The 21,849-nt window shown below is 49.1% G+C and overlaps 1 protein-coding gene across 16 annotated transcripts in view; it reads left to right on the forward strand.

Moving 5' to 3' along the window:
- The window catches only part of TAF8 (TATA-box binding protein associated factor 8), a 30,193-nt gene extending 14,392 nt beyond the window's left edge, over nt 1-15,801 (forward strand). For 3 of the 16 annotated variants that reach the window (XM_082733057.1, XM_082733059.1, XM_082733058.1), the window contains exons 8-9: nt 5,216-5,355; nt 5,644-7,401. In XM_082733057.1, the coding sequence (XP_082589183.1) occupies nt 5,216-5,355; nt 5,644-5,656 (153 nt within the window). In that variant the 3' untranslated portion in view covers nt 5,657-7,401. Of the gene's footprint in view, nt 1-500; nt 3,626-4,581; nt 5,356-5,643; nt 7,402-9,238; nt 9,970-15,299 lie in introns of those variants that run through there. The other 13 variants (XR_014312354.1, XR_014312352.1, XR_014312353.1 and 10 more) reach the window with 13 other exon arrangements.
- Nucleotides 15,802-21,849: the final 6,048 nt, after the last annotated feature.

The following is a 21,849-nucleotide window of genomic DNA, read 5'->3' on the forward strand; positions in this document are numbered from 1 at the left end:
ACAAAATCTTAACAAAATCTTAAAAAAAAAAAATTAATATAATTTAGATAAAACTAAAAATATAATTTCTTAGTCACACTGGCCATTTTTCAGATAGCCACCTCTGGCTAGTGGCTACCATACCGGGCAGTGCAGATGTAAACACTGATGTTATTGCAGAAAGTTCCACTGGACAGCGCTTTTTTTTTTTTTAATTTATTTATTTGACAGACAGAGATCACAGGCAGGCAGAGAGGCAGGCAGAGAGGAAGGGAAGCAGGCTCCCCGCTGAGCAGAGAGCCCGATGCGGGGCTCGATCCCAGGACCCTGGGATCATGACCTGAGCCAAAGGCAGAGGCTTTTAACCCACTGAGCCACCCAGGCGCCCCTGGACAGCACTTTTATAGACAATTTTTTCAAGAAACTTTGCTGTAAAGGGAAGGGGAAAAATGGAGCGGTGGCCAAAGGGGGAACGTTAAGGGGTTAAGAGAACCGTTTTTATTTTTGTTTGTTTCTTTAAGATAAAAGAACAGGATGTCAGTATGCTGATGGGATGATCTGGTAGAGAGGAAAAGTGGATGCAGGAGAGAAAGAAACATTTTGGATTGATGTTCTTTGGTAGGTGAGAGGTAAGGGCTCTAGGGGCCAGGGCATGGTGGAGGGGTTTGTCTTGTTAGGGGCATTTCACTCCCGGGGGAGGAGACCAAGTGTGCGAGCACAGAGACCGAAGCGGGTGAGTCGTGCTCGTCAGAGCTCATGGATGTTCTCATCTGGGTATCAAGGTGTTGTCCTCAGCACGTGCAAGGATAAAAACCCACTCGTGTTTCTGCATCTTTTTGAGAAAGTGCCAAGTACAGCTACAGAGCTGCTAGAAGCTGAAATGCCGTTAAGGCTTGTGGGACCCTGTGGTCCACTTACCATATTCATCCATCCTTTAAGGCCGGCCCTGGCTTTGAAGCAAAGGATGCCTTGGTGGTTATCATTGGACCAAGCATTCTGCACATTCTCCAGGGTTCCATGCGGCAGGTGGCAGCCAGCAGCCCCAGTATGCAGGTGGAACGCGACCTGTGCTGTCTTCTGTTATTTGCCAGTGGGCCTCCTTGCTTGAACACGTGTCTCTTTAATGTTGGATTATTCCTTTCTGAATTAGGGCTGGAAGCCCATGGCTTTACCTAAAGCAGAGGACCTTGTTATTCTCCACTTCTGTTTTGGACTCAGTTAATTTGGTCTGCGATATGGTGATGTGGTCGTGGACTCAGAGGAGTTTCACGTTATGAACAGGAGGCATCCTCTAAGCAAAACCACCATCCCTTTGTAAGTACCAAGTAGCTAAAGGGTCTGCAGATATGTGACTGGACACCGCAGGTGGTGACAGAGGTCAGGTCATGGCCATGAATGAGCTGAGGCTACAGAAACACGGGAGCTGCTGTAGGACTCCAGGGTGCCCAGAGGCCAAGCCAGACGGCAGAGAGGAGGAAGAGCTGACCCTCAGAGTCACGCTGGCCTGGCCTCCGATCTAGATGGCGCTGTTTTCCAGATAACTTGACCTGGGTGGCATTCCCTAACATCTGAGTCTGTTTCCTCACAAGTACAAGCAGGAATAGGAAAACCTGTCTCAGCAGCGTACATTGGGTGCCTAACTGACGGCTCCCTCCCCCAGCCTCCCACCGTTTTAGGCTGTACCACCACCTGCTCTTCTAATAAAAATAAATAAGTAAAAAGACCTCAAGAAAAGGATCCTAGCAACAACAGATACACAGTTGATTGGACTTACTCCTGTTATTCTGTTGAAGGGCAAATACAATCCTATGTTTCAAAATTCACAATGTAGAAGGAAGTGTATGGCCACCCTCCTTTACCCCATCCTTGTTCCCTGTCATCCGCTTCCCCGCCTCCCAAGCCGCCAGTGTTCCCAGTCTTTTGTGTATCCTCCCAGAGACACAGTTTCCTCCTTGTTTTAAATACAAATAGCAAGTCACAGTGTTCCCTTTCTTGGTGTATCTTGGTGATCATTCCATATGTGTATGTCGGGAGCCTCTTCGGCCCTCCTTAGGCTTTCATTGTGTTCCACTGTGCGGACGTAACCATGGGACCTGACCAGCTCCGTGTAGACGCTTATGTTTTCTATCTGTGCTTTACAGACATCGTTAACAGTGAATTAAATAACTGCTGTTTTAAATTATTCTTTTATCTACCAATGGCAGCACCCTTTTCAAGGACTGTTGCTAGGTGGTTTACTTTGTTTAATCCTGTTCCGGTTTCTCCATGTACTTGAACATAAAAGGACTATTCATTTTAAATTATGTGTAAGAGAATTTTTTCCCCTTGTATATTGGAACTAGCTGCCTTCTGTGATAATACCCATATCTAAACTTGATGCTCCTTTATCAACAATGTACCATTCATTCACTCAACAAGTATTTAGTACCTGTATGTGCTAGATACTGTTCTGGGTGCTTGGGATGCCTCAGTGAAAAGAATTAATGAAACATCTGTCTTTTGGAAGCCTGTGTGTTGGCCAGGGTGGGGGGAGGGGAGAAACAATGAATGTAATATATAAATGAATCATCTACAGTATATTAAAGATGCAGATGCTGTTGTTGGGGCAAGGGGACCAAGGAAGGGGAAGATCCAGGGTGAAAGATGGAAGTTTCAGTTTTAAATAAGGTAATCAGGGTAGACATCACTGAGGAGACATTTGACAAGAGACTTGCAGGAAGTAAGCAAGTGAGCCATGTGGATATCTGGGGAAGAGCATTCTGGAAAGGGAGCAACCAGTGCAGAGGCCCTGAGGAACAACCCAGAGGTGAGTTGGACTGTGGCTGAGGGAGGCAGTGGGAGGGAGGCTGAGATCAGGTCAGTTAAGATCCTGCAGTCAGCTCTCAGAACTGGCTTTTAATTGGGTGAGTGGGAGTCATGGGAGGGTGTGAAATGGAGGAGGGACATACCAGAACTTCCTTAAAGATCTCGGGCTATGGGGGAGGTCAGTTAGGAAGCTGTTGCAGTAGTCTTGATGAGAGCTCTTGAGGGTCCAACAGGCCAGCTGCAGTAGAGAGAGCAGAAGTGGTCAGATTCTACCCGTATTTTGAAGGTAAGGCCAAGGAGTTATCCTAACAGATTTGGTTGTGAGAGTCTGGGAGAGAAGAGCAAGCGTGACGGTGGAGTTGGCTGGAACGGCTGGAAGGACGGAGTCACCTCAGGAAGGGCTGGAGTTTCGATTCTGGCACAGAAGTCTGAGGTGCCTCTCGAGGCCCGGTGGAGATGTTGAGCGAGCAGGTGGCTATGCAAGCCTGGGAGTCAGGAGAGAGGTGAGGGCAGAGAGGTGCCTGCAGCAGTGGTCAGGATAGAAAGATGGCATTGGAAACTGTGAGGCACTGCAGTCACCTGGGATCGTGGGGGGCTTACCAGAGTGCACACACTCTGGCCTTCACAGGCCTGGGGAGCTTCTCACAGACTCTTCTGCTCCCACCTTTTTCAAGCAAATCTCCATGAGTTTGGCATTTTACTTTTATCTACTCCTGTCCCTCCCTATCTCAAGGCTGCCTGTCCCTGAAGGAGGCAAGAAAGTGGCCATTCCAGCTCTACTTGGGAGAAGAGAAGCTGTTGTCCCATGACTCAGGACCCACATCCTGGCCTTGAGAGACAAGTGAGCCGAACAAAGGAAGCCTAATGCCCTCTGGCAGAGCTCCCAGGGCTGGCTTTTTTGTGCCCCTCACTGTCCCTCCCATCCTTATTATCTCAGGAAACACTTAAGTTGTGGTTGAAGGAACTTGCCACTACTTTAAGATAGGACATTTCCGGTAGAGAAAGGACAGCAGGGAGGTAGGGGTGAGTTATTAAACCAACCCATTAACAACTTCAGAAAAATTGGGAGCCAAATATCCCAGGGAGGTCTGGTCGTCTGGCATGAGCTAGGTTAGCCTGGGGGCATCCCCTTTTAAGAGAGCCTCCAGAAGGTCCGCAGTGGTTCTAGGTCACTTTGTGGGAGCGGGAAAACACAGGGACCCTGGATGGAACTGGGTTTGGCGGGAGAACAGAATTGGCGGGGTGGGGGGGGTTGGGGTGTGGAACCTAGAAGGGAGCCAGTTTCTTCAGGCTCGCTAAGCCTGAGACAGGAGTCTCTGAACGGCCTGCTGTCCCTTGTGAGGGAGCCTGCTGTTCCTGTCATCCAGTCACAGTGTCCTCTTCTGCCCTGCTGTCTTTGGACCATAGAATCTCCTGGTTGAAGTCAGGTCCTCTTTTGCCTCAATTACTAAACAGGAATCTCAGTGACAGGAGCTGTGGCCTGTCACCAGGGGGCGCAGCCCAATCAGCTGCTGCTGGTCACTTCTAGCCCCTCAGGCCTGAGCTTCTAGGTCAAGGCCTTGGTGTGATTTTTCTCCCCCTTCCCCAGCAGCTTCTGCTCATTTTAAAAAACTTGGAAAATAAAGGAGGGTATAAATAAGGGAGAATCAATCACCCATATTTCCAGAACCAGTTTTTAACGTTTCAACCTACTTTTAATATGTCTATACACTATGATTAAAAAATGTTTTAATTTGAGATCATGTGGAATATATGTAAACCTATAAACTTTTCTCCCAAATCACCTTCCTCAAAAAGCAAACAGTGAAAGAGCTGAGCCACGGGTCACAGATGGGGAGTATCGTTGACGTTCCCGTGTTGGCACCTGTGTGCTCTCTTTGCCTTGGCGGGAACCCTCAGGGCTCAAGGAATGTTCGGCCTCTGCTGCAATATGACCGTTGGTACCTGTTGCAGGTAGCAGATATTTGAGAATCTGAGGGAAATTGGTTTTGACTGGCATTCAGTTTGGCCCAGGAGAGGCCCTGTGCACAAGATCTGTTCTGGCCCTCTGTCCTGCAAAGCATCACGGGTCATTTCTCTATTTCTTTATCTCCACACAAGCCGGGTTTCCTCCTTGAGTGTCTAATTGTTTGCCTCTGACTCCTCGCTCCTGCCAGGCCTCTGTTCTAACTCATGTCCTTGCCTTCTCAAGAGACTCAGAGTTTTGTTTTCCGTGCTGCCCTGTGTCCAAGCTATGTTCTCATCTTCCTCTGCTAGCTGGTCCATGCCTGGGCCTTACTTCTCCGGGGCAGAGATAGGTACATTAGAAAGAAGGTGGTCCCTGGGCTTCTCATTTCTTGACGAAAGGGATGCTAATAGTAGTTCTTATTTTGGGCATGATCTCTTTCCTTATGCCGTTGGTGTTTTGCTTTATTTCGGCTTTTACTCAAAGGATGATTCTGGAGCCGAGAAGGAGAACACCTCTGTCCTGCAGCAGAACCCCTCCTTGTCGGGCAGCCGGAATGGGGAGGAGAACGTCATCGATAATCCCTATCTGCGGCCTGTGAAGAAACCCAAGATTCGCAGAAAGAAGTGAGTTGGAGGCTGGGGAGCCGAGAGGCTTCTCTGGCCAACTGAGGTGGTCTTCTCTGCTCCCTGGCAGAAAGGAGAGGCTCCCCAGTGGGTCTGAATCTAGGGAAAGGAAATCTTCTCCCTTTTTCTCTCCTCACTCATCCCCCACATGTACCTCTTGTTGCAAAGAGGTTGAGCGCCCTGCGGCCCAGGGGCCAGCCCTCACAGCCCTAGAGCTGTCCCCATTAGAAGGAGAGCAGGTGGGGACCCCCCTACCAGGCAGGCTCCATGGATTCCTCTTCTTTCTAGGTCCCTCTCATGAGCCGAGAAGGAAGCCTGCCTTGTACAGAGACGTGGACACCACTCTCCTGGGGCAGTTAAAGCCACTGGAGGGAAGAAGAGAGGGTGGCCTCCTCGCTGTCAAGCCCTGGTGGCTGGCATGACCCAGCATGATTTTAATAGCCAGCTCAATATTAAGACTACCTAATTTCACTGGATCTATGGGTGGAGAAGATGTGATGGTGATGATCAGACTTTTCTAATCCCCCTGGCCGTACTGTGGGGAGCCGGAGCAGACAGTGACTTCAGTTATTGTCACAGGACTTGATTCCTTTGAACCCTGGAAGACCAGGCACACACAGATCTGCCAAACACACAGGAGTTAGAGTGACGCGTGCGCACAGCACCGACTCTCTCATGGGCACTTGCTCCCAAAAGCAGGGCCGCACTCTCTCCTGGGAGAGTAATCCCCGACTCTCCCTCTGTGGGATGTGTGCTTGGGGACTTCCAACTAAGTCCCGCTCCATCCTGGGAAAGAGCTTTTCTCTGATGAGCGCTAATCAGTGAATATATTATGGTGTGACTTGTAGAGGAATCACAGATTGTAAACAACAGGAAAAGGATTTGATGGGGAGGGTGGGGGAGGGGGAGATTTTGAGGGATGGGCCTGGCTAGTCTGCTGGAAGGCTGGCAGGGACAGAAGGCCGTGGTTCCCCTTACGGTGGAGCCTGCAGACCAAGCCAGGGTCTTCTTCCAGAAGCACGTCTGAATCTGATCAACCTCTTTTCCTCCTGGGGAGAGAAGACTTCATCCTTGATGTACTCTACAAACAAAAACCAAAACCAAAAATCCCAAGTGTTGAGGAAGATTCTGGACAAGCTGATACCCTTTGGCTGGTCTCCAAAGGAAGAGATTTAAAAACCAAAGTCCAAAGAAGAAAAATGCCAGTGACACCTGGAAGTTAACACAGGATAAACAAGTTGTTCCCTGGGTTAGCATCCTGAGGTCCGTATCGAACTTTCCTGATGCTCTGCTTCCAGAGTCCTCTCCTGATCTTCCATGCTCTGGGTGAATTTGAAAACAAAAAACTTGACAGCAGGTTCCATATTCCTCTGGCCTCACTGTTGCTTTAGGGCCCTCCATCCCATTGCCCAGAGGCAAAGAGCTGCTTGTCAGTCCCCAAAGATGGCATGCCGGGGAGATATTTGGATTCCCCCACTCCGGACCACATAAGCATTCAGGTTTGTAGTGGCCTGAAACTCTGGATGACAGTCAACTGGACGGCAGTCAGAGTGGGCCCTTGCTGAGTTTGTGATTTGGCTCGTGGCGATTCTTCGCCGGTTACGTTTACAGGCCTGGGTTTGAGTCTTGGCCAGTGCAGGGCTGAGACCTTGCCAGCTTGCTGTTCTCTGCCCTGGAGGCAGCCACCCTCGTCAGCATTTCTGCACTTCCTCATTCGCCATTACTGTCCAAAACCAGCACCTGCTCCATGCCATGTTGCCAAGGGAAGAGACAGGTTTGGGAAAATGTTGCCCCTTCTGCTTTTAAGATCGGAGACCCGAATTCTGTTCTGGGTGAGAGGCCCTGGGAGGTGATAAGACAGCTTGAAACATTGACCCGACCATCGTTGTGTAAAAACTGTGCATAATTCTCAGTGTATATTTATAAATGTCTATTTTTTTATAACTTTGGGAGACTTCTTGGAGGGAAAAGTAGTAAACAGAGCCAGATTAAGGATGTGATTTATGAGCTTTTAATCAAAGGTCATAATAAAAACTGCAAATGAAACAGAATGGTATACTTTGAATTTAATTTGTATTGAAAAGTCACAGCAAGGACTAAGACTGTAGGCATATAAGGTTTAGTCCTTCTGTTGGACTTAGTACCCCTGGGAGCTATCTAAAACTCTACTTTGGGAATTTTCAAACACAGAATGAGGAAAGTATATGTGCTTTCCCTCTATATCCTTCGCCCAGCTTCAACACTAAGCAATATCTTTTCAATTCTGTTTCGTTAATGTCTCCCACCTTTTTTCCCTTTATTTTTCCTTCCTGGAGGGTTTTTTTTTTTTTAAGATTTTGTTTATTTATTTGAAAGAGAGCAAAAGCAGAGGGGAGGAGCAGAGGAGAAGACAAAGGGACCAGCAAACTCCCCGCTGAGCGAGGAGCCAGGATGCAGGGGCTCAGTCTCACTGTGATCATTACCCTGAGATTACAACCTGATCCGAAACAGGGAGTCAGAGGACACTTAACCAACTGAGCCACCCACGTGCCCCTTTCACTGGGCTTTTAAAGTAAACGCAAGACCTGTGTCATTTAACTTGTAAATAGGTCTCCATACATCTCTCTTTGATAAACCTTTTTTCTTTCTTTCTAATTTTGAAATTACAGATTCATAATATGTTGGAAAGAAAAAAAAATGTCCCATGTGCCCTTGGCCCAGTTTGCCCCAGTGGTAGCATCTTGTGTAACAGGTGCAGTATCAGACCCAGGAGACTGGCCCCAGTACAACCCATAGCACCTACTTGGTTTTCACTTTGACCTCTGTGTGTGAGTGGTTCTGTGCAGTTTGGTTACATGTGGATTCATGTAACAACCACCGTGATCAAGATCAAAATACAGAACGTTCATCACCACCAGCTCCCCTGTGGCAGTCTCTATAACCACATCCACCCTTCCCCATCCCTAACCCCTGGCAGCCACTCTTCTGTTCTCCATCTTTATAATTGTATTTATAGGTTGTTGGGGCACCTGGGTGGCTCAGTGGGTTAAGGGTCTGCCTTCAGCTCAGGTCATGATCCCAGGGTCCTGGGATTGAGCCCCGTGTCAGAACCCCCAATTCTCCCTCTCCTCTGCTCTTCCCGCCCCACTCAAGTTTTCTCTCTCTCAAAAAAAAAAAAAAAAATTAAAAATAGACTGAGCCTGGCTGGCTCAGTCGGTAGAGCATGCATCTCTTGATTAAGGATTTGTGACTTCCAGCCCCATGTTAGGCATAGAATTTACTTTAAAAAAAAAAATTGTTAATATAAATGGAATCATATAGTTATAACCTTTTAAGGTTGGCTTTTTTCACTTGGCATGAGGAAGAGCCCTCCAGGTTGTGTGTATCGGTAGTTCCTTTGTTGTTTTTTCTTTTTTGCTGAGTCCTGCTTCACGGTACAGCTGTACCACAGTGCGTGTGACCATTCGCACTTTGAGGAACACTGACAGTTTCCGGTTTCGGCCTAGTATGAATAAAGCGGCTATGTACATTTGTGGAGAGGGTCTATGTAAACATAAGTTTCACTTCTCTGCAATTAATATCCAAGAATGCGATTGCTGGGTCCTGTGGTAACTGCTCATTGAATGTTAAAAGGAACCGAAACTCTCCCAGAGTAGCTGTACCATTCTGCATTCCTGTTTGCAGTGTATGAGGGATCCGGTTTCTCCGCATCCTCGCCGATATTTGGTGTTATTATTTTATATTGCATTAGCCATTCTGACAGGTGTGTAATAATAACTCGTTGTGACCTTAGTTTGTATTTTACTTATGGCTAGAAGGGTTTATTTGCTCTCTGGTGGGATCTAGTTTAGTCTTTTGCCCATTTTCTCATTGGGTTGTTTGTTTGTAAATTTCTTTATTCTAGATAAAAGAACTTCTCAGGTGTGCGGTTTGAAGACGTTTTCCTGCTCCACAGCTTGTCCTTGTGTCCTCCCCACAGGTTCTAATGCAGACCAAAAAGCTTTTAATTTTGAAGACCAGTTTATCAGTGTTTTCTTTTACGGCTATTTTTTTTTTTTTTTTAAAGATTCTCTTTATCTATTTGATAGAGAGATCACAAGTAGGCAGAAAGGCAGGCAGAGAGGGAGAGAGGAGGAAGCAGGCTCACTGCCCAGCAGAGAGCCGGACGCGGGGCTCGATCCCAGGACCCCGAGACCATGACCCTAGCTGATGGCAGTCATTTGATAGTCAGCTAACCACTGAGCCACCCAGGCGCCACTATGGATATTTTTAGTGTTGGGTCTAAAAACTCTTCACCAAGCCCTAGTTCCCGAAAATCTTTTTCTCTTTTTTTTATAACATTTTTATAAATGTATGTTTTACATTTTAGTCCTTGATCTGTTTTGAGTACATTTTTATAGAAGATGGGAGATTTAGGTAGGCTTCCTTACTTTGTATCTGTCCAGTTGATCTGGCACCTTTTGTTGAAAAGCTACTTTTCCTTCACTGAATTACATTTGTACCTTTGAAAAGACTTAGCATTTTTTGTGTTGGGGGCCAGATTTGTGTGGGTTGATAGACTTTTTTTTTTTTTTTAACATCATCACTATCTCAATATTATACTTAGCAAATAAACAGATTTCATTATAGCCTTTAGTATCTAGCTCATACTCCGGTTTTTCCAGCTGTCTCAAGAATGTTTCTGTTTGTTTGTTTTTAATAGTTACCTTGCTTGGATCAAGATCAAAAAAAGATCCACACACCATATTGGTTTTCACGTCTCCTAAGTATACAACAGTCCCTCTGCTCTTTACCAAGGAGCACGCCCCTTCCTGGGTGCCCCCTCCTGGGCCAGCAGCCCCCAGTCTGGCCTCTGGCGAGGACACTCACAGGCTCCTTTCCTTTGTTTCTGACCAAGGGGCAGTTAAACAGTGACCAGTGAAAACTGAGAAACCAGTAACAAAATGGCCCGGCTCTCTAGGGAAACAAGCGTAAAAGGAACTGAGGTTCCTGTGCTTTGTTTTTCTAGAATCCTGAAGTTGCTGTAAGAGGCCACGTGGTTCAGTAGAACAAAGCTTGCGGACATGTGTATTCATGGTCCCACAATTGACCAGCTGTGAAATCTCGGGCAAATCACTAAATTACCAAACCAGTTTCTATAACATGGGATAATTATGATATCTCGGGAGGAGGATTTAATGAGAAATGTCTGTAACCAAGGCTTATAAATGACAATATTATTTCATTGCCAGACTTTTCCCTATTGCTTTAAAAATGACATATAAAAAACTAATACTAACTGAGAACTTAACTCTTGTCCATCACTGTTTTACATGTATTGACTCATTTACTCACAGTGATCTCATAGCAGATTTTCTTATGGCTTCCATTTCCAACTCAGGACTGGAGGCGCAGGGAGGGCAGTAGCTTCCTGCAGTCTCCTCGGCTGCTGAGTCCCACAGCTGTAGTCCGTACCCAGCATCCTGCTGCCGAGCTCAGGTGTTTTGACCTTTGGCTGCTGTTCCTTCACGGTCATACATGATTGTCCCTCAAATGCACTGGGTGCTACTGTGTACAAACTGATTCTCAGCGCACACCCGCACTGTCGTTCGTTGGTCTGCGGGTGGGAGAGGAGGGACCTAGGAATGGAACCAGTGACACAGCGGGGAATGGGGAGGCAGGATGAGGCTGCCAATCGCAGCTCTTGTCCATGCCTCGATGAAGTAGATGAAGACACAAAAAAGACTTGTGAAGGACTTTGATCTGTTTATGAATAATGGATCTGTAGCAGATCATAAAGGAGACTACAGGTACTACCACTGGTACAAGGAGAGTGAGGGTCTTGTCAGGGGAAATGCCTGGGGCCTCTTTCCCTGCCCTGTGTGGGTCCTGGCAGAGACCATCTGGGACAACTTTTGTTCTGACCTAAGGTGGTATCTCTCTACTGGATTAAATGGTGTGTTCCAGTATGAGTTGGGCTGGAGAGTCTCCAGAAGTCCCCAAAATCTAGTGGTTTAGGACAGGAATGTATGCCTCCTATGAAACTTTTGAGTAGGCGGTCCAGGCTGGTTTGGTGGCCCGATGGTGTCAAGCGTCCTTCTGTCTCATGGCTTTTCCATCATCTCAGGTGCTGTTCCCATCCATGCGATGGAAGGCGGCTGCCGCCCTCTCCACTGGGTCCGCAGTCCAGCCCGAGGGGAGGCGTCTGTGCAGGAGAGCTCAAGCCCTGGAAGCTGCCCTCTCCTAGTCAGTGGCCCCACCAAACTGGAGGGAAGTGAGGACACGTGGGTCTTAGCTGAGGTCTAGGTAAAATTTGGGAGCTCCATCACCGTGGGAAGAACAAAAGAATGGATCTGGAAGATAGCCGGCAGTCTGCCACAAACGAGGTTGAGGGTGTGTGCCCAGGAGTGCCTGGTGGGACAGGCAGCAAACCCCTCATGAACACGGAAACCGCCTGACTTGGCACCAGTGGTTCTGCCAGCCAGGCCCAGAGGCTAGCAGTCGGGTGCTCCTCTGGGCTGGGGTCCTCAGTGAGGGCCAACCCTTACTGCCTCTGATGTGTGACCTTGTTTCATTGCCCCTTCCTTCAGAGCTGTTCTTGGCTTCTAGGACATTGCTCTCCCTGCCTTGGTTATTCTACCTCTTGGCTTCCCCTTTGTTAGCTGGCTCTTCCCCCTGACCTACCCAGCTGTGGATGGTCACAGACATTCTTCTGCTTATGCAAGGAGTTGGCTCATCATTCCACTTCTGTCTGGTACCTCCCTGGGAGTCCTCAGCATCTGTCTGTAGCTCTCTGGCCACTGAACTGTCAGGCTGTACTCTCGATGTGACACAGTCCACCTTGGTGGCAGGCTTTACAGCATTGTCTCATCTCCCTCTCCCCCCCCCACCCCTCCCCAGGGCTAAACACTCTGGAATCTTCCTTCTTCCTCTACACTGGGTCAGTCACCAAATTCTGCCATCTCCTCCTCTTGTGCCAGTCTGATGCCGCACCTCCCTGCTGTTCCCCGCCTGTGTCGCCTGCAAGCCCACCTTCCTCCACGTCTCGTCCCTCCCCGGAGGACAACTCGAAGTTCTTCCCTGTGGCTCCTTACCCCAAGTCTAACTTGCCCAACCTGGCTTCCCAGTCTCTGCCAGTCCATAGTCTTTTGGATAACTCCTATCTCTTTAATTTATTCAACAAATGTGGGTCTAGCACCTTCTGTGTAGGCCAGGCACTATTCTAGGCTGTAAGGATACCACGGTGAACAAGACAGACATGGCCCCTACCCCCAGGGAAGTCAGTTCCGTTGGGAAGAAAACAAAACCCAAGCATTAGAGATTGTGGAGAAATTGGAAGAAGGACGTCAAGGGGAGAGTGGTTATGCCTTGAGTGAAGAAGGCCGTTCTCATCACCCCTACATCCCATGCCGCATTTTGTGCTCTTCCTGGCCAGCACCTCCTAAAATCTGACCTTTCCTTCGAGCCTCCATATCCCCTCCAGATTATATTGATCCATTCTTTCCACACTCATTCGTTCCGCAAACATTAACTGAGCTACTTAGTGCGGGCGCTGAGCCAGATGCTGGGATACAGCACAGAGTGTAGTAAGGTCATTACCTTCTCTGACCTTGTGGTCCAGCTGTGGGACAGACAGCTCACCGACAGCAGACATGTGACGTCGGGTGGTGAAGTGGGGTCCTGAAAGGAAAGCCATAGTGTGCTTTGCATAATTTAAAGATCTATTCGTTTTAGAGAGAGAGCGTGCGCATGCATGCCTCCACATGTGTGTGGGTGGGGTTAGGGGCAGAGAGAGAGGGAGACAGAATCTCAAGCAGACTCCATGCTGAGCCCATCTTGGGGCTCGATCTCATGGCTCATGAGATCATGACCTGAGCCAAAACCAAGAGCTGGAGGCTTACCCAACTGAGCCACCCAGGTTTAAGGAAGATTTAATAAAGGGATTATCTCCAAGGGGTGGTGTAGGGAAGACAAGGGTGGTGTACTTCCTGGGTGAGTAACAGGGAGGGAGGGGTCAGTTACCAGAACCTGGAGAGAGGCCTGTGTGGGCGCCTTCTGCCAAGAGCGGAGGGCTTGGCTCATGGTGGCCTCCAGTCACACACAGCAGCCCTTTAGGCCCTTTAGGGAGGGAGCCCGCTGGGGAATTAATACCAGGACCTCAGTCTCCGCCCCCCAAACTTCTGATATCTTGCCCGTTCTCTGCCGAATGGAAGCCAGAAGCCAGAGGGCCAGCCTCCCAGGGCACAGCGCAGGGGGGACAGTAGGAGTGAACGGATCTGGAGGAGCAGATGAGAGGAGCTAGGTGCCAAAGGGGTTGCTATTTTACTTTGTTGTATTATTTTTTAGAGATTTTATTTATTTTTGAGAGAGCATGAGCAGGGGGAGGGGGAGAGGTGGGGAAGGGACAGGGGAGGGGCAGTGGGAGGGAGAAACCCAGAATACCCTTGACTGCAGAGCTCAGCACAGGGCTGGATCCCAGGACTCCAAGATAACGACCTGAGCTGAAGTCAGGTGCTTAACTCACTGAGCCACCCAGGGGCCCCGAAGGGGTTGCTGTTTTAGAAAGGGTAGGGAAGGAAAGCTGTCTTTGAGCAAGGCTCTGAGTGCACAGACGAGGCCAGGCTAGTGGAAAAGCATTCCAGGGAGAGGGAAAAGCAAGCGCTGTGTGCCCGGAGAAGGTGGGGCGGGGGGGATCAGGGAGGAGCAGGGGCCCCACCATGCAAAGTCTCCTGGGCCTGAGTGGGGACTTGGAGTGTTAGTCCCAGATGGGTGGCAAGGAAGTATCAGGATCATTGCAGCCTCTGGGTGGTGTTCCGGCCGAGGGCATGATGAGACTACTTGTCTTCAGTTAGTTTCACGAAGTTTGGCATTTAGCAAATTCAAATGATTCACCTAGGTGGACAGCCAGCAACCCCAAAACTGGAGGCCCCAAGAGAGCCAACCAGGCCTCTGGACCTCACCCTGCAGTCTGAGCCCTATACCCCGGGGAGAGGGAAGAAACAGACACACAGTAACTCCCTTCCCCCCGGCTCTCACTTGTAGTCCAGGAGACAAATAAACGCAAGAACCTGATTAACACCACAGACCTAGACGAGGAGCAAGTGTCCGGAGGGTTGGGCTTGAGGGCTGAAGACCGGCATGAATGGGGTGGGCTTGGCAAGTGAAGCTTCTGGAAGAGGTATGGGACAGGATGGGAGAGCCAAAATGGCCTGAAGGAAGGTGGGAGGTCAAGGGACCCAGTGGGAGAGGATTCAGGGGCTTAGTTACCCTCCACCCTCAAGGCCCTGCTTTCCCTGTACTGCTCCTGAGGCTCCCGTGCCCCTTCTGCACAGCGGCGAGTCTGGGGTCAGCTGGAACCAGCCTTCTCCCCTGTAAACCTGGCGGAGACCCCTTCTGTGGTATTGGTCTGCACATTGTACCCCAGTCAGGCAGGCTGGGTTTTGGAACATCTCCTCCAGCTCCACACCAGTATTGCCCCAGGAACGGGGCCATTTTTTTTTTTTTTTTTTAAGATTTTACTTATTTATTTGAGAGAGAAAGAGAGATCACGAGCAGATGGGGAGGGGGAAGCAGGTTCCCCTCTGAGAGCAGAGCTGGACACCAGGCTTGATCCCAGGACCCTGAGACCGTGACCTGAGCTGAAGGCAGAGGCTTAAGGGACTGAGCCACCCAGGCACCCCGAAAGGGGCCATTTGAACTGATGGGGTCTGGGGTTTGAAGGGGCCCTGCTCCAGCTCATTTACCCAGGTGAGTTCCTGATATTCTTCGAGGTTTTTGAATAGAAGGGTTAGGAGGCTCAGAGGCCCTTAGGAGTAGTGCCCTGGGTGTATGAGGAATGGCCGGAGCCTTGCCACTTCCTTGCCATCGTGAAAGAGCCTCGGGGGCCCCAAATTCTAATTTGATTTCTTTAGGACTTTGTTAAGCATTCATTTATGAATTTTCTTCAATCGCTGCTGACAGGTCTATCATTCTTCTGTTTTACTCAGGCTCATACTGAAACAAGTTTTTAATTCTCTGCACGTCAGTCAGCCCACAGTGCCCAGGTGCAAGTGGGGGGCAGCCGGCCCGAGGGTAAAGAGTTCCCATGGACATTCTCGCTTCTGGAAACACATTCGAGGTATTTCTCCTCCTCTGGGAGCGAGCAGCTTACCCTCATCTCCATTTTATTACCAGCTTTTCCTTCTTTACTAAAAAGTTATTTGGTTTAATTTTGACTAGATAATATATGTACACAGTAGAAAATTTCGAAGACAAAGATAGAAGGGATCCCCTTCTTGCCCCTGGAGGCTGCCGTTATGTTAGTATCAATATTATCTTATGTATTCTTCCAGAAATAGGCTGTGTTTTGAATGCGAATGCTTGTATATACTCTCTCCTCTTTTTACACAATGGCAGATATTATGTCAACTATCCTTGCTTTCCGCCCCACTTTGCAGTGTACCGTTGGGGAGGGGTTCCATGTCAGTAATAAAAAGTTGCTTCGTTCTGTTCCTTGGCTGCAATGATGTTCCACAGTGTGGCTCTACCATGAACTTACCAGCCAGTGCTGGGGGCTGGACACGTAGCGAGTCTCCAGGCTTCTTTTGTGCACGGATGCTGCAAGCAGATTCAGGCCCATGTCATTTCGCTGGGCACGCCCACTGCACGTGGACAGGTGTCCCCAGATGGCTCACGAGCCACCGCAACTTACACTCTCACCTCGGCACCTGCCTCTTACTGACTTCCACCTCCTGTTTTCCAAACTTGTTAGAGCTCGCCAGCCTGAGAGGTAGAAAATGGGCCTTGCCGTGGTTCCGTTGGTGTGGAGATGGTTTTATCATAGCAAGCAGGTGTGTGGTGGGGGGCAGTAATCGGCCAGAACTGGGGACTTCAGCACCACATGGTGTGATGATATACCTCAGGGGGACCCCCCCACCCCCACCCAGGAGCCCCGCCGTCACAGGCTCCTTCTGGGCTGAGGCTTGAGAAAGAGCACCCCAGGGATGGTGACCCCGGAGTTGGCCCTTAAAGCTGAGCAAGTCAAGCAAAGGACAGAGGGGACAGAGACCACAGCAGGTGAGGGGGACACAAGGCTCAGTGTGGAAATGAAGGCTAAAGGCAGACCCTCAGGGCCTTGCGGGAGAGTTTCTGTTTTGATCCTGTAAGGGTCCGGGTGCTCGTGAAAAACCAAGATGCATGTGCGCCCAGATCCATTGACAGAGTACCTGCCGCGCGCACGCCGGGGGCCACGCTAGATGGCACGTCCTCCCAGCAGCCTGAGCCGGGGTGCGATTATCATCCCCACTTAACACGCGTCTCGTCTCATCTCATCTCGTAACAGCACTACCATTCTCGCTGCTTCTTGCTGCGTAACACAAGGGGACACAGAGGCTTAGAGGTTAGAGGACATGGGTGAGGTCTCCAGACTATGGAATGGCTAAATGGGTTTCAAGCCCTGCTTCCTCCTGACCACTGACTGCCATCTCTGGGAGCCACTGGTTGGGCCCCACTTTGAGGGGGGATGAAGGGGACAAGAGCCCTCACTGGGAGCAGAAGCAGCTGCAGGACACCAGGCCCCCTCCCAGCATATCTCCTGTGATACCAGTGGCTGACGTGTCTTCCAGCAAGCTCTGTGCACAGCAAGCAAACACAGACACACATCTCCCCCCTTTTTTACACAGGTGTTAGCAGCCTCGTCCACTCTTCTGCATTTATTTTCTTCCCCAGTAATAGTTCTTCGGTCTTCTGTTCCATATTAGTTCATAAAGAGCATCCTTATTTGTTCTTACATCTGCAGAACATTCGTTGTGTGTCTTACTCTAATTTATTACCATTGATTTAGAGAAATTGAGGGTATTTCCAACAAACAATGCTGCGATGACATGATGTCATTTTACTGGGCTCTCTGTAAGCCAACTCCCTGGGAGTGGAATTCCTTGCCCACAATATATATTTCATATTTTGGGAGCTATTGCCAAATACCTCCCATGGGGGGTGGTACCATTTTAGCTTCCATCCAGGGGAAAAAGAACCTGTTTCCCTATACCCTTGTCAAGACAAGTGATCGAGGTGTTAATCTTTTGCCAATCTCAGCAAAAAATGATATTTTAGAATAGCTTTAGTTGGCATTTCTGTTATGGCTGAGGTAAACTTTTCCATGGTGGATATTAAAATGTAGCGCCACATCCCTGCCGAGGAGGGACCCAAGATGTTCTTGGGAACCCAGCCTTCTCCACTGTCCCTGAGCTGGTCGGGGCACCCACCAGTCCTTTCAGTTCACAAGTTGTCCTGGTGGGCGTGCACAGGAGCAGAGTGAGAATTCCTTCTGAACCTCGGCATTCTGAGTGTGTGTGTGTGTGTGTGTGTGTGTGTGTGTGTAATACTCCATGTAAATCACCCTAGGAGCTGTCCCTGGCTGCCTTATCCTTCTCCAATGACAGAAGCTGCCCCCTACCTTGACCATCCTCCCCTGAAAATAGGATTAGCCAAGCAGTGTCTCCTGCTTGGCTATATATACTCCTTCTCCCTTTCCCCATGTTTCTTGGGCTGGGTACATTCTGGAGAATGATTAGACACTGTCCTAAACTCCCAAGTGCTCCCAAGTTGGCCAGTCTCCAGGAGAACAAAAAGGTCAAAGAAGACACACATGTAAGCCAGCCCAGGTTTTGTACTCCTTCCAAACCTTGCTAGTGCGGGACACTGTCCCTACAAACTTGTCAGAGACAGTGGTACCTGGGCCTGGGCCCTTTCTTGATTACCGAGGGGACAGGGCCACCTGTAGCCCTCTACAAGGTCATTCAGACATGGACCCTGTCCTCGAGAAGCCCAAGGCTAGTCCTGCCGTGTCCTCTAAAGTACTTAGTTTCTTTTCTCAGAGGCCCGAATATACCAGGTCTCATGGTCTCCTCTGAAGTCTTCTCCTGGCTCGTTCATTCTTCTGGAATGTTCTGGAAACTTGAGATCCTGTCAGGGAGTATGTCCCCAGCTTGTGTGAGAGAGACCTGCATCCTTCCTGAGCCCTCAGAAGCACCCAGGAACGCTGTCCCCAGTAGCTCTCCTTTGGGGCCATCTCCAACTCATCCACCTAGACTGGGGCAGACCCACTCCCACCCCACTGGCCCCAGCTTTGCTATCCCTTCTTTCCATCGAAATAATTTCCTATTATTTTTATTTTTTTTAAGATTTTATTTATTTATTCGACAGACAGAGATCACAAGTAGGCAGAGGAGGCAGGCAGAGAGGGGGGAGCAGGCTCCCTGCTGAGCAGAGAGCCCGACGTGGGGCTCGATCCCAGAACCCTGGAATCATGACCTGAGCGGAAGGCAGAGGCCCCAACACACTGAGCCATCCAGTGCCCCAATTTCCTATTATTTTTAAATAATAATGACAACAGCATATACTGTTGTATATGTTTTGCATATACTAAAAAAAAAAAAAAGTTTATTTAGGAGAGGGAGAGAGAGACAGCAGCAGGGAGGGGTAGGAGAGGGAGAGAGTTTTTTTTTTTTTAAAGATTTTATTTATTTGAGATCACAAGTAGGCAGAGAGGCAGGCAAAGATTGAGATGGGGAAACAGGCTCCCTGCTGAGCAGAGAGCCCAATGCGGGGCTTGATCCCAGGACCCTGGGATCATGACCCGAGTTGAAGGCAGAGGCTTTAACCCACTGAGCCACCCAGGCACCCTGAGGGAGAGAGAGTCTTAAGCAGACTCCATAGTGAGCATGGAGCCCGATGCAGGGCTCCACACCGGACTTGATCTCACAACCCTGAGATCATAATCTGAGCCAAAACCAAGAGTCTGACGCTTAACCGACTGCCTCACCCAGGTGCTGCAGAATACACTCCTATAATACTTCCGTGTGTCAGGTACTATTTTAAGTATTTATATTAAATGATAAATGGGCACAGTAAAAAATTCAAAAGGTAGAAAAAGATACACAGTAAAAACTAAGTCTTCCTCCTCCTGCTGTTTCTACTGTCACCCCATTCCCCACCCCAGAAACCACCACCAGTACAGGTCTCCTGTGTGTCCCTTTGGAACTCCTCTACGGAAACATAAGCACATGGGTATCTGTTCCTTTGTCGCTGTCACACAGGTGGTGGCATATAAAATGCCACCTTTTGTATCTGGCTTTTTTGGTTAATTTTTCCAGGTTTGCTTTCCACGGCTCTGAGGGTCTCCCCTCCCCCCCCAACCCCTTCCCACCTCGGAATGCAGAGCGCTGTGATGGGGCAGAATGGTGACTGGCAGGCCTGTGGTCAGTGCCACGTCCCTCTGTGCGACTAGCTGCACATGACTGAATCGCCCGAGTCTCACTTTTCCTCATCTGCGAAGTGGGCTAATACCTCAAAGGTGTTACTGAGCAGGAGAGAAAATGGGAGAGAGAAGTGTTGTGTTAGAGATGATACGTGTGACACTCCTGCTGGTACTGACATTATCCCCAGTTTCCTGCTCCTCCCCTGGCGCCCCCCCACCATGTAGTGATGGCGGCCAGGGCCTCGGTGATGGGTCAAGAGCACATCCCAAGGGAAGGTGACACACACCCATCACTGTATTTCCGGGATGCCTGAGCAGGGAGGGAGTGAGAAGGGGAAGTAGGAGGGCTGGGTTGGTGGCCTTTGTCTCAGATGTCAGCACTGGTGAGCTTATAGCTCTGCCCCTTTGGAAAATGGGCATGCCCCCCACCCCCCCACCCCCAGACAGTGCAGCTCCAGAGGCAGGCTGGGTCCCTTCCCTGCAGAGATTTCTGCTGTACTGGAGACAGTCAAGCGTGAGCAGGCCTCAGCTCTGGGTACTGTAGGAACCATCAGTTTCCTTGAGGCCTCCCTCCCTCAACTGCCGTGAGCCTGACAGGACCTCAGGAGCCCACAGCCTGTTGGAGCATCTGTCCAGCTGCCCAGCCCTGCAGTCCCCCCCCTCACCACCATCTAATCTCCTCCACATCCTGGCTTCTTCCTTCCAAGCATATTCCAAGCTTGGCAGGAACTAAGAGTTAACAAACCCTAGCCCTTCAGGAAACTGAGGCCAACTACACACAGAGCTGTTTGGTAATGTCCACTTTGAGTCTCCTCAGGGACTGGGGCAAGGCAGGTGGCACGGGTGCCCTGGGCCCCCAGATCAGTGACACATTCAGCCCTCGCTTCCCACATTGGGTTTCTTGGTGATGGAGTGATTTGTACTGAAAAACTTCCAGAAAAATGTTTCCTAGTTGAGTAAGTATAAATATATTAGGAAATAAAGTGAAAAATGTCCAGAAAAAGCAAAGCCTCAAGGAAAGGTTGCTTTTTTTCCCTTTCTTTTCTTTTCTTTTCTTTTTTTAGTGACAACTTCAGGGTTCTCCCCAAAGCTTGAGGAGATGGGATGGCAGGTTCATTTGTTCCACTTTGCTGTTTGGAAATCTTGGTGGAAAAATGTTAGAATTAGTCTAATGAATGGTTCTTTCATTAACCGTGTCATCATGAGATAGTTCCTTTTTGTATTTCTTTTTATTCCACAATGGATTAGAGAGAGTTTGTAACAGAAACAATAAAGGATGAAAACACTAAAATTAAAAAATCAGGACCAGTGGGAAAAGGACATTAAGTAAATCAGGGTGGAGATGAGGGAGAAGAGGGCCAGAGATAAGCAAATATATATATTGTACATCAGATGGTTTATATCTGCACTGAGGAAGAAATAAAGCAAGGTCATGAGAATAGGGAGGAGGAAGGGCATTGCCCTTTTATGGAGTAGTTAGGGGAGGCCTGGCCTCTCCAAGAGGGTAACATCCGGATTAAGACCAGATAACTAGTAGAGACTATTCAGTGATGAAGGACCAGCAAGTGCAAAGGCCCTGGGGCAGGAGTGGCCTTAGCACATTGAGTACAGTGTGGCCAACATGGAGAGATAAGGGGCAAAGCGGCAAGAGGAAGGAGGGAAAGGGCGAGTCTCCAGGGCCCTCAGGTTCCTCTCTTCTCACTACTCACATATCCCTGTGATTCTCCAGTTTCCCCACCTGTCAACTGGGGATAATGTTTGTTCTTTAAGGTTTGTGAAGTAGGAAGTTTGCCCTTCAAACCCTCTCTAAACTGTAGGCTCAGGGACCTCTGGCCACCTTCGCCAGCGCCTACTCTCAACTGGCCATCACAGTGGGACTTCAGGGAGACCAGGCTTCAACCTAGATGGCAGGTTTTCTCAAGCTGATGTTTTGGGGCTAGATTGTCGGCGGGGGCAGTGAGGGAGGGGCTTCCCTGTGTGTTTTTAAGACATGAGTAGCATCCCTGATTCCCATCTACTGAATGTCCATAGAGTCCCCCCAGGTCTGACAACCAAAAGTGTTCTGACATTGCCAAATGTCCCCTGGAGAGCAAAATGGCCCCTGGATGAGAACAACTGAGCTAAAATTAAGAACCAAGGCTGTGCATGTTCAGGCACCAGCAAGAGGTTGGTGGAAAAGTATTGGGGGCATCAGAGACTTTTTTTTTCCCCTCTCAAATTAGAATGTGTCTTCACCTGTTCTCTTTGTTTAATTTCCCTGCAGCTAGACCACAGGAATGTTCTGGAAGACAGTGTTGGGT

Source organism: Mustela nivalis (assembly GCF_964662115.1).
Source record: "Mustela nivalis genome assembly, chromosome: 5".
Classification (NCBI taxonomy): Eukaryota; Metazoa; Chordata; class Mammalia; order Carnivora; family Mustelidae; genus Mustela; species Mustela nivalis.